Source organism: Mauremys mutica, chromosome 6, assembly GCF_020497125.1.
Source record: "Mauremys mutica isolate MM-2020 ecotype Southern chromosome 6, ASM2049712v1, whole genome shotgun sequence".
Classification (NCBI taxonomy): Eukaryota; Metazoa; Chordata; order Testudines; family Geoemydidae; genus Mauremys; species Mauremys mutica.
In genome coordinates this window covers 90,863,767-90,876,722 of record NC_059077.1, presented here as the reverse complement: position 1 = coordinate 90,876,722, position 12,956 = coordinate 90,863,767, and the positions used below count along the sequence as shown (strand labels likewise).

Genomic DNA, 12,956 nt, shown 5'->3' with positions numbered 1-12,956 from the left:
TGTCCTAATCAGGGCCTGAGGCCTCCTCTATTGCCTGTTGTAACTCGCACAAGAACCACAGCAGAGGCCACAGAATCCTCTGGCCAATCAGCAGAGATTGTAAACCCCAATGGCTATTTCATGCAAGTGACAACCTCCTCAGCCACCCAGAAGATTGCGTGAGATACCCAGCAAAAGTTCTAATCTAAGGCACTCTGCTGTGGAGGGGTAGGATCATGCCTCCCAACTTGGGCAGACAGACATACGCTAGTTCTGCTCAAGCTAGTGCACAAAAAACGGCACTGTGGATGTTGTGGCATGGGCAGCAGCACGGGTTAGCTGCCCGAGTAGAAGTCCACCAGTACTCGGATGGCTAGCCTGTGCCACTGCCCATGCTGCAACATCCACACTGCGATTTTTGGCACACTAGCTTGAGAAGAGCTTGCGTGCGTCTATCGACTCGGGCTGGGAGGCATCTTCCTACCTACAGAGTAGACATATCCTAAGATCTTTTGATAAATGTATCATAGCTATTTGGCTCACAGAGCGTTCAGGCCCCAAGTGGTGTCTCTGAAGCTTTTAGTTTCCTTAAAATCATACCATCTGGTTTACAGAGCGTACAGAATCCATTTGCCATATCTGCATAGCTTGGGATCTTGAACTGAAGTTATTCAATTTCTTCAGTTTAAAAATTGTGTATTTGTGAAGTTTCTGTATTTCTTTAGCCAAATTATTTGATTAGAGAGATTGCAAATCCCTCAGGTTATATCTAGAATATTTATAAACCCAGCAAAACCAATCAAGAAGTTTATAAATTCAGCCAAAAAACTTAAAATAGGTCCCAGAGATTCAAATGTGTGTGGTGAATAACTCCAAAACGAACAAGCTGTCTAAAAACTAGGGCCATCAAACAAACAAAAATATTGTGATTAATCAGGAGAGTAAAAAATAGTCACGATTAATCACAGTTTTAAGTCACACTGTTTAACAGAATACCAATTTAACTGTATTATAAATATTTTTGAACGTTCTTCTACATTTTCAAATGTATTAATTTAAAATACAACACAATACAAAGTGTACAGTGCTGACTTTATTATAAATATTTTCACTAGCTGTGGGAAAGAATCACAAAATAAACATAGAAACTAAAGTACATAGTAACTAATCACAAAACACTGTAGTTTTATTTTAAAAAGTGGGCAGCATTATCTCCTGTAAATGTAAACAAACTTGTTTGTCGTAGCAATTGGCTGAACAAGAAGTAAGACTGAGTGCAGTTATGTTAAAATAAATAAAAATCTATATTTGCAAGCTGCACTTTCCCGATGGAGACTGCACTACAGAACTTGTATGAGGTGAACTGAAAAATACTATTTCTTTTTATAGTGAAAATATTTGTAATAAATAATAAAGGGAGCACTGTACACTTATGGGTCACTGGATTTTACATCACAAGTAGAAATTTTCCATGCATCATATTCCTTTTTTGTATGTATTTTATAAATATGACTAACCCTCTGCAAACATTATAATCACTGCCTATTACTCAGAGATGAATAAACACAGGAAATAAACTATTAAGAAGCAAAATACAATATCTAAGGGACAAGCCTCATTTGTGTGTCTTATAAATAATTTTGCTTTTTAAATATTAGGTGCCAAATTCAGCCCTTGTGTAAAGCAGGTGCAACTCCATTTACTTCTATAGAGTTGCACCAGAACTGAATGTGGCCGTAATGGTTTGGTTTTATTTTTGTCATCTGAACATTACTAAATCTTTAAATGTTATGGTATGTGTCTGCAAGGAGTCTGTCTGCCGGGTTAGCCTCCTACAAAGCCATTTCAGGTCCAGATTCAGCAAAGCACTGAAGCACATGCTTATGTACTTTACTTAATCAGCGCTTTAGTAAAGTACTATAAATTGTTAGTACTGGGGCCGAGGCACCCCAGTTAGAGAGACAGTTGTGTTGTGCGGGGATGGGGCTGTCACTTTGGGAGAGAACAGCTTTAAAATCCTGCTGAGGCTCTAAAGGAGCCCAGCCAAACATGGCCGGCTGGGAGAGTTGAACTAGTACATCTCTGGGCCAGGACTGCCCACTTTTGAAGTTGTGCCACCAGTTCTGGGCCTGCAGTGGTGCAGGGGTTGCAAGTAGCTTGCACCGCTGCACTCTAGCTCTAGGCAGACTTACTCCTGTGAACTGTCATCACTCTGGAGCAAATCTGGCCTGTTGACAATATTAAGGGGAAAAAGCATGAAATCTTACCAGTCCAAAACCAGAAGATTCTGACCCCCAAATCCCAGGAACTTATGAACTACAATCTCAAGCACCCTTTGACAATGCAGTCCTTAAATTAATATGAAGAATTCACTGCAGAATAACTAGTGTGTTAGGTAGTGCGTGTAAAGATTCTAAATCACAAAAATACTTGGTCATCTCTGTACTTTTCCTAGCTAAGAACATATTGACAGCAACAACTTAAAAGTCAGCTCTCATTTCTTCCATAAATAAACAAAAATAAAATCTGCTGATGTCCCAATGCCGCCTTTTATTTCTACTACTCCACTGGAGATTTTCCAGTCATGACTGGTGTCATTTTGCACTAGGACAACATATATGAGTTGCCAACAAAACTGGATCAATCTGATATTGTATGTATACTTCTTTCAAAAAATTAGTTCTAGAATATACACCTGTCAATCTCTGGGAACATACCCTATCATTAAAAGTTAGCTGCAAAGAACTGCAAGAGGCAGCCACAAAACACTGTCATGGCAAGAAACTGTGGCTAGTTTTGGGATTGGGGGGACAGGGAAAGATTGGGAACCTCTGAGGTAAGGGGACGAGTCCAGACAGAATAGGTACAGCAAAAGAAACACAGGTGAGTTGTGGCCACTAGAGGTTACACTCTTCATGGAAGAGGTACTAATTTCATAAACTAAAGTATTCTCTCTCTACCTACAGTACCTCTCTATTGGAAGTACTATATTCTCCTCGTTTAACGGAGCCGTGAACCCAGCCTTTTTCTGTACCCCAGCCTCAAACACCCATCAGTATTCAATCCTTGAGGGATGCTAACAAACAACAAAAAAGTCACATCTATAAAGCCAGCTCAAAAGCATAACTGCCTGTTGCTTCTAAGGAAAGAAAAGGGTCTGGAATTTTAAAGCCACCCACATACTGAGAGTGTGGCTGCCAAGGAAAGGAAGAATTAAAATGGAATGTTTAAAAATCCTCCCCGACTTTCCAACAGTGTTACAGCAAAACTGCAAATGTAGAAAAATTATCATTTGTTATTGGTATTGCAGGAACTCTTATAGGCCAGAGCTCAGTTGTACTATGCGCTGTACAAACACAAAGTGAGGGACCGTCCCTGCTGTATAGAACATGTTGGCAACCAAAAGGAGAGAACTGAATCCAGTAGCCAAGGATTTGTTCACTTTAAAAATATTGATTTTTTCTAAATTAAATTTATATTTTTGTTTTAATTTAAAAAAGCGTATTGTGGGTACCATCATTGCTAATAAGACTTTCGCTTAATGTCACCCACACAGAAAATCAAGGAGAGGAAGCAGCAGCACGGAAGGTACCATGTGTTGATGTAGCACCTAAACAACAGTCTCTGTTACACTGTGCTACAAATACTGTGTTAATCTCTATGGTTGTTATTGTAAGAAAGAATTAAAGGCATTAAGTTATCTATTAAACAAAATTACCTAAAAAACCTTACAAACCAAAAACCACACCTTTGGCAAAATATTAAGGAGGGTTAATTTGTAGTCAAGAGACACAGTACAAACATTTGAAGCATTTGAGAACTTACTGTACTAGATTCTCGGACAATAGTGTTTTTAGCAACAGAGATCTCTGTTGCTAGGAGCCAAGAATTTCCCATGCTATAGCAAGGTGTGTATTTAAGAAGAGACGTTAATATTGAGTAGTCACACTTCCTGGGTATAGGAACTTGGTATATCTTTTACAAAAGAGAAAGGACTCAGAAGTGAACAATGGCATTTATTTTGTTTTGCTTCTTTGGCCTATTTGGATGAATGTTTGACTTACAACAAGTACAAAGCGTGGAGGAATAGCTCAGTGGTTTGAGCCTTGGCCTGCTAAACCCAGGGTTGTGAGTTCAATCCTTGAGGAGGCCACTTAGGGATCTGGGGCAAAAATCAGTACTTGGTCCTGCTAGTGAAGGCAGGGGACTGGACTTAATGACCTTTCAAGGTTCCTTCCAGTTCCATGAGATAGGTCTCTCTCTTTCAATAGATAGAGAGAGATTTGTTTTCTTCTACTTTGAAGGCTCCGCATTAGAAATGCTCGAGTATTAAACTTTCATGCACTAGAGACTAAAAAAGACATAGTTATAGAATCGATATACTGTACTAAACAATCTTACAAAAGGAAGTTTACTGGTCACATTTACCTTTTTATATGTTTTCTCCTCATTTTGTTTTCCAGCAGGGGCATCTCCATTTTCAGTAACAGATGACATCTAAGAGATAGAAAACAAGTATTTTTCAAACCATAAATACTAATTTGTTATCCCCACTTGCTAAATTCTGATTTTGAGAGAGGACAGTAGTAAGTTGTTAAATTGTGTAAAGACTCCTCAAAAAATTGTTAGTTTAGTGTTTCTTTTAGCTTCTCACTTAAATCAATGATCAAAAGAGCTCAAGATTGCACTGACCTTTCCTGCAGGCATCCTGCACTACTAACTCATGCCTAATTTGCTATCCACTCTCACCCATATATATATGTTTTTTGTAACACTTTCATCCATGTTTCTAACCTCTCTAGGTCCTTCTGTATCATTTCTTTCCTTACTAATATCTGTAACTCTTTCCTAGTTAGTATCCTCAGTGGATATTCAGTAACATTCTTTTTACCCCCTCTTCCAGAGTATTAAAGAAATGTTAAATGAACCCAGACCGAGCAGCATGACCAAGTGTAGTATTGCACTAGATATCTGATAAGTGATCACCTTCAGCAACTTTCAAACCCACCTGTCAGTTTTTATATTCAAGCCAACTTAAATACATTTTTCTTAGTGTCTAAGTTTAGTTAGATTGTAAGCTCTTTGGGGCAGGGACTGTCTTTTTGTTCTGCTTTTGTACAGCACCTAGCACAACGGGGGCTCCCAGGCAGGACCATAATACAGATAATAAATAGTAAATAAGATCTGGAGAACAAGACTGCCTGGACATACTATCAGACTTTTTTTTTTACTGGAATCCAATTAAATGACATCTTCTGCATTCCCCTTTCCCCCTCCTTTAGTCCCTCAACACAATTATCTGAAAGACAGATTCTTGTTTGTACAAGACTACAGATGTAGAAGTCAAAGTTTGACTTCACAACAGTTTCTGTAAGACAAGCTTGATGTATGCAATAACTGGTATAAACCATGAGGATTGTGCTTGGGATCTAGATTTGTGACGGCACATCCTGCATGCCCAAGAGACCCAAGACCTGTGGCTAAGTTGACACACTGTCCCCAAAGTTTCAATGTGATATTTGACATTGTACCTGCTAATTGCAGTAAAGCAACAGCAGTTCAAGAATAAATCATATTCCCCCACTCTAGATCACCTGCAAGTATAGATGCCAAGGAAAGGAAGAATTAAAATGGCAAGTTTTAAATCCTGCTACACTTTCCTAGTGTTACATATTAGTGTTATAGTGAAGATATACATACCTTTCTGAACTAAATTGCAAGTCATCTGGAGCCGAGAGTGACTGTCAACCTATTCATTGATGCTGTCAATTTTTCCAGGTCCCTGTTAACACAAAAATCATTCAGCATTATGTAATCTGAGTTTAACATCTGTTAGATATTGTTTAATGTTTCATATAGAAAGGAATTTTTACTTTCTGAGTAGGTTAGAGCTTTGCAAGAAGCAGGGCAATACAAGATCTTTCTCAAGTGGTTTGATTATTAATGTATATTTAATAGAACTAGCTTTTGCTACACTGAATAAAATCAATATGGTCATCCTTTCTGAGTTCTAACTTGCCTTTGCCCTAGATACAATGTTACTGTGTCATGGACGTCCTTATTGTAAAACATTTATGTAGGGCCATAAATTTTCATGGCATTGTACAGAACATAATTAAGACATGTTCTGTGCCCTGAAGAGTTTGTAAAGCGAACATCCAACCCTGCAACCTTTACTCACTTGAGTAATCCATACTGAAGTCAGTAGGACTACTTGCATGAGTGAGGGTTTGCAGGACGGGGCACTGAATAGTAAATAAATAATAAACTTTACTTCAGAAGGAACTCAATCAGCACTTACTATACAAAGCTTTCTAACCTGTATATAATTAAACTATCATAATTACGTAATTAATATATTATTGGTAGTCTTGGAAAGACTAGCTTTTTATTGGTAAATGTCAAATTTCACCCTACACACAGAAACCTGTGGAAATATTTCCACTGATAATTACTGAAATTTACAGATAGGCAAAGACAGATAAATGCTTCCTGAAAACGGACTTTGATTTAAGGATATTTACTTTTTATATTTGGACATGTGATGTTGACAATTTGTGTTCTAATAATTTTAAAGCTTTAGCTTTTTTAATCTCAGTGTCGGTCATTAAATAATTGTCTGACCTCATCCATAATTTCCCACAACTGTGAAAATTTAAATAGAATTTTTTTTAAAAAGCTTAAAATAAAAACCATTATCTGTCAAAATTATATTTCAAAAGATAAAAATTGAGGTCTGCCAAGCTTAATTATAGAATAAATTCTGCTTGCTTTCCTCACAAGTAGTACCATTGACTTCAAGCAGAATTACCTTCTTGAATATATAAGGTACATGGGTGCCATTTGGTCCCTCTTTGCTCTCTCTCTCTGCTGGTAAAATTATACCCATAAGATGGTAGTTCAGTTTTGTTCCCCCCTCCACCCCCCATGAACACATTTGACTTTGCTCTTGCAATCAGTGTAAACATCTTATACATAGCTACACACTTAGAAGTATATCATTTAATTTATCTAAAGTGAAAGTAATTTTTCCTGGAAGGAAAGCCTATCCTTAACTTTAAGAAATTTTCATAAAACTGCAAACTTTTCCTCTTGGAATGGCTAAAGAATTGTAGCACCCACAGATAAAATATGGCTTGTGTCAAATCTACATCTTTGGAAAACTAGTTTCTCCATTAAGAGCTAAAAAAAATTTATTACTCAAATCCTCTGAGAAGGATAAACCTTTCTAATATCACCCACCAGCATTTTATCATGCATCACAAGTTTTATTTTGCCCTTTAAGTCTTCACAAGCAACTAATATCTTCATTATTAATGTTATTACTTGGCCATATCCTCCCACCACCCTACATGCCGAACTCCCACTGAAGTCAGACAGAGCCATTTAAAGTAGGTTTCGTTTATTCAGAAATGTACATATGTCAACTATTTTATAACAATATTATTAGGCTTCATCTACACTTACATTTCTAACCACAGTGGTACTAGAACCTAGACATGTTTTTCTAGAAAAATGCTACCATGGTTTCAAATTCCACCAGAAAGACAGCCTAACTGCTACTGGTCACTAAGATAAAAGTGCCTCAGAACACAAACAAACAAGAGCAAGATCCTATGCAACTCCCAGCATTAACCTGAGATAGGATCAGACCAACTCAAAGAAAGTCAAACATCAATATAGCATAGGAATTTCCTCCTAATAAATGTTAGCTGAAGAAAACATTCATGCCGGATGTGGAAGAAAAGCCTGTTTGTGCCCAATATAGCCAGATAAATTATTCAAGAACATTTCATCCATGTGAAAATTATGCCCCTGTAATGTTGCCAAGGTTAGGGAGACAGATGGTGATCTCCTGACTATAGTAACAATTGAACATGCAACTTAAATTTCTATGAAGAAAGTAGAACTTGGCTATTTTTGCTAGTTTCTTCCATTTTCTAAAGCTGGTTGGCCCAGGTAGAACCATTACTGTTCTTGGTCCCAGGCTTGTGGGGAGCCAAGCACCCTTAATTCCTTTGAATTTAATGGCAATTTATAGTGCTCAGCATCTTCAAGAATCAGGCCCCTATTAGCTGTAAAGAATATGATTAGGTTAATTCACTGAACTAATTTGTTATGAAAAACATCCTTATCTCTTTATTCTTTAGAGACCTGTGGTGCCGTTTTGGTACTGAGGTGCTTTGCAGAATATGTATTTTGCTGTAATTGTTTCATTTCTACAAAAATACATAGTACATTTATAGTGCAGGGACATTATATCCCCAAAGTGTTTGGAATGTATTCACAGGCTACACTACACCTCTTATTCTTAAAATCCTCTACTACCTTCCCATTTGAAAGAGAAGGAAGTTCCTGGAGAACTACAGTATTTGATCTTAGCATGGGCCAGGCAGGTCTAGGTACATGCAGCTCACTGAGATTAAAGGAGTTTAGGAAACTTTTAAGACCCAGAATTACTTCATGACTCAGTATTAGACCAGGTTATTTATAAAGGTCTTCACTGTGGCTCCTCAGGCACAGTCCCACTTGAAGGCATGGGGGAGGCATGTTATTCCCCAACAGTAATTTTAGGAAGCATTTTTCCAGACCTCTGCAGAGTACCGTCTCTGGCTTCGGGATCCCCCACCCACAAATCCAAAACTGAAGGAAGAAGTTCAGCTCCCAGAATTTAAATCCTTCATTACTGAAGGCCCTTGGGTTCAAGGTTTCAGTTCAGGCACATCTATTATTAATACATGTTTAAAATTTGGTTTTTTAAAAATTCTGTGATTTTTTTAAACAGAAGTTATTCTTTTAAGTTAAAAAAATCATTTTTATTGCAACCATTTGTGTTTTATGATTTACTTCACATCACTGGAAAACTTAGACTCCTACACCTTCTAATGTTACAAAACTCTAGTTGCAATTCCAGTGACCTCTGAGATAATAGCACTCTGCACTTTCCCCCTGAAAATACACTGGATGATTTCTGTCAGATTCCTCCACTGACTCAAAGAAAAAAAAATCCAGTCATGTTGTAACAGTCCCTTTTAAGGGTACGTCTGCACACAAACAGCCGCCCAAGGCAGTGAGTCTCAGAGACAGGGTCTACAGACTCAAGTTTGTGCTATGGCACTAAAAATAACTAACTGTGTTGACATTTGGGCTTTGGCTAGAGCACAGGCTCTGAAGTTCAGGGCCCAAGATCCCAAACTCAAATGTCTACACAGCTACTTTTGGCACCGCAGTGCAAGCTTGGGTCCGTACACCCGAGTTCTGCTGTGTAGATGTTCCCTAGGCAGCTGGAGGGTTGAGGACAACACTGGCTATGGCTACACTTAGCGCTGCCCAGCGCTGCCGCGGGAGCGCTCCAGCAGCAGCGCTTTGAAGCGCGAGTGTGGTCGGAGCGCCAGCTGTCTGTACTCCATCTCCCTATGGGGATTAACGTACAGCGCTGGGAGCCATGCTGGGAGCCATGCTCCCAGCGCTGGGGCTCTGATCACACTGGCGCTTTGCAGTGCCACAACTTGCAGCGCTGGAGGGGGTGTTTTTTCACACCCTGCTGCAGCGCTGCAAATCTGCAAGTGTAGCCATGGCCACTGATACATTAATCACCACATGTGTATTAGAAATGGGAGTTGAATAGTAAGGGAAGAGAGGGAATGTGGGCTTCCCAGAGTTTACAAGCAATGGGTATGCAAGCATGTGTTCAGGAAGAGCTCCAGTGCTGTTAATTTTAATCTACCATAAAGTTGAAGCAGAAATTTGTGTTTTTAATTGAGTGAACACGATGAATGTCATACATAATAAAGAATAGACAGTTTCCCTGTTCAGTTTTGTACTACTGCCTGCCTGAATGCATAGAGTATAAAAGTTGTTAAAGAATCAAACAGGAAAAGTAAGAGCCTCTCAGGTACACAGCTTCACAGGAGTTAACACAACAAGAGCTTGGCAATCAATTGGGTAGAGAACTTGCTTAGCTGACTCCAACCAGGCTACGAGGTTTTACTTTTCTCAAGGCTAAGGCCTTGTCTACACAACAAGCATCCAGCATAGACACAGTTTATGACGACTGAAGGAGCTTCTCTGCCAGCACAGTAACATCACGTCCCTGAAAGAGATGAGCTCAACCAACTTTTGTCAGCATAGCTGTCTACACTGGGGGTTGTGTCAGCCTAGCTATGCACTAGCCTAGGGGGTTTCTCCCACACACCTGACTGACAGCTATGCTGCCAAAACTTTGTAGTGTAGACTTGGCCTAAACCTGGGATCAAAAGGAGATCTAAAACCTCAAAAGAGGATAGAAAAGGGAGTGTGTGGGGGTGTCAGATGAGCTGAAAGAGGCTGGCCAGAATGTGTCAGTGAAACAGCTGACAGTCTGAGACAGACCCGGGAGCATGCTGCTGCATTATACGCTGTTTCTTCCTGCCAGGGATGGAGTTAGCTGGGCTGAGGGGAGTTATGTGAAAGACAGACCCACACGACTATGCTTTTTGTTTTACCGTGTTCTACTTGTTTTATACCTTTGAGTAATGAATAAATGATACTTGGTTTTGAAGAAGCTGTTTCTGTATCACAGCAAATGTGTGCTGTCACAGGCCCTTAGAGCAGTGGTGGCCAACCTGTGGCTCCGGAGCCACATGCGGCTCTTCAGAAGTTAATATGTGGCTCCTTGTATAGGCACCAACTCTGGGGCTGGAGCTACAGGCACCAACTTTCCAATGTGCTGGGGGGTGCTCACTGCTCAACCCCCGGCTCTGCCACAGGCCCTGCCCCCACTCCACCCCTTCCCGCCCCCTCCCTTGAGCCTGCCATGCCCTTGCTCTCCCACCCCACCTCAAGCCTCCTGCACACCATGAAACAACTGATCAGGAGGTGTGGGGAGGGAGGGGAAAGAGCTGATCAGCGGGGCTGCCGGTGGGTGGGAGGTGCTGAGAGCAGGGGTGGGGGCTGCTGACGTATTACTGTGGCTCTTTGGCAAGGGACACTGGTAAATTCTGGCTCCTTCTAAGGCTCTGGTTGGCCACCCCGCTCTAGAGTATAAAGCTTGCAGTTGCCAAACACCATTGGACATGCTAAAGTAGTCATGGTTGATAGACCAAGACCTGGGCTACAGCCTGTAGGATAAGAGTGGGCAAACTGCAGAACCCCACTCTAGGAGAGGTGGACTTGAGGCCTGCCACTGCGGGGCAGGGCACTAGGTAAGACTCAAGAAGGGACATCAGTGGAGCTAACCTAGTAACTGTGAGAGTACATACACCCAAATACATACAGCCAAAGCATTGTTTATATATGTACTTAAGTTTCTTGGTCTGGCTAATGAAAACAAGCACTATTACTTTAGTCCATTTCAGCTCAGATTTAAGTCAACAGCAAAACTCCCACTAATTTCAATGAGAGGGACCCTATTACCAAAAAAAAAAAAAAAAAAAAAAATTGGTTCTTGCTGGTTGCCTCCGTTAGTACACTCAGCTAATAATTAGTTCTGTTTTCTTACCATTTCCGAATGTGGAAAAAAAAATAGTTCTCAGAATCTTCAGTTCACTCACTTTCTATGAGAAGAGAGAGAAGAACCAGATTTCTATCTAATTTATAAACAAAAAGCATGCTATTTAATTGGATTATTTCCACATATAAGCAATTTTGCCTTTCGCAGCTATTGCTAGCATGGATTGGTACTAACCAACCTTTTGGGGGGTGGGGTTGTCAGCTGTTTGCACATGTACACCACCTGACTTGCACTTTTTCCCTGATGAATACCAAATCTAGGAAAAACACATTAAAATGAAAAAGTACCACTATTTTTCATCTATTATAATAATTGTAGGTAAGTGAAGTGAGAGCAGTATCCACTTTAAAAAAAAATCTAACTTGAAAATTAAAAAAAAAAAAATCTACATCTAACACTAGATGTCAATGTCCATATAGTATGGTCATTGGTCTCATATAAATGCCATAGACAACTACATACATACAGAAGTATCAACTCTGAGACAGAATTTGGAACAGATAATTTTGAAATCTCATGAAACACTGGAGGGGACTGTTTAACAATTTCACCATCATCATACAATATATCAGAATTAATCTAGAAATCCTGTTCTCATACTTTTGAGCACTTATTTACTTTTGTAAACTTATTTACTAGCGGTGGCTACTTTCTAATTACTTCTAATCCTTTCATAAATACTTTCCCCCAGAGGCATTCAGGATCCTGAAACTGGCCTGTTGCCTGTCTGGAATAAAACACAAGAATTCACACAAAAGAATTCAATACTAGTCACAAGACAAACTTAGATTATCATATTAATCAGCTAGCACTAATAACAAAAGGGTTTCAACATGCAAGATTTGTGCTTCTCATTTCTTAAGTGTGGCCATTTACCAAACCAGCCTGCAAAGATTCTACCAGCAACATTTCAAAGTGAAAACTTCAGCCTTCCTGCTTACTGTTATATACTGTATTTACTGACTCTATTAGAAGGAATTATCGTCATGGTAAGTCTCCATGTTAAGTGCTTTTAGGTCAGTCACAGTAATTTCAAAGTCACAAAAATGTCAGCTTTATAACTCTATGAAACTTCACTTATTGAACGTTGGCAAGAAACATTTTCACTGCAATATTTTCTGCTCAGTCGTACTTTTAGATATGCTGCCAGTCATCGTGTAGCTTTGTCGAGTCAGTTACTGGATTGTCCAGATCTACAATACACCTCAATTTATTTGACAGCAAGATGCAGCCCTAGACTTCCAGGTTTCATGTCCAAGTGTCACTATCTCAAATCAGAAATCTTTGTGCGTGGGTGTATAGGGTAATAAAAAAGTGGTTTATGAATAAATTGAAAGTATCTATATTTATCCACTCATTAGGCAAAAGGACATCTATGTACCCCTTTGCAAACACTTCAGCTCAGTGGAATTCTGCTTCCTTACCTGATAACATTGATGGGATTATATATCTCACAGCTTTGAGTTAAGAACAGCTATCACATTGG

General features: G+C 39.5%; 1 protein-coding gene across 3 annotated transcripts in view; it reads right to left on the bottom strand.

Moving 5' to 3' along the window:
- The window catches only part of PIP5K1B (phosphatidylinositol-4-phosphate 5-kinase type 1 beta), a 153,467-nt gene that overhangs the window by 100,668 nt on the left and 39,843 nt on the right, over positions 1-12,956 (bottom strand). For all 3 annotated transcript variants that reach the window (XM_045021322.1, XM_045021319.1, XM_045021321.1), the window contains exons 2-3: positions 5,680-5,761; positions 4,408-4,476 (exon numbers count right to left, since the gene is read on the bottom strand). In XM_045021322.1, the coding sequence (XP_044877257.1) occupies positions 4,408-4,476 (69 nt within the window). In that variant the 5' untranslated portion in view covers positions 5,680-5,761. The remainder of the gene's footprint in view (positions 1-4,407; positions 4,477-5,679; positions 5,762-12,956) is intronic.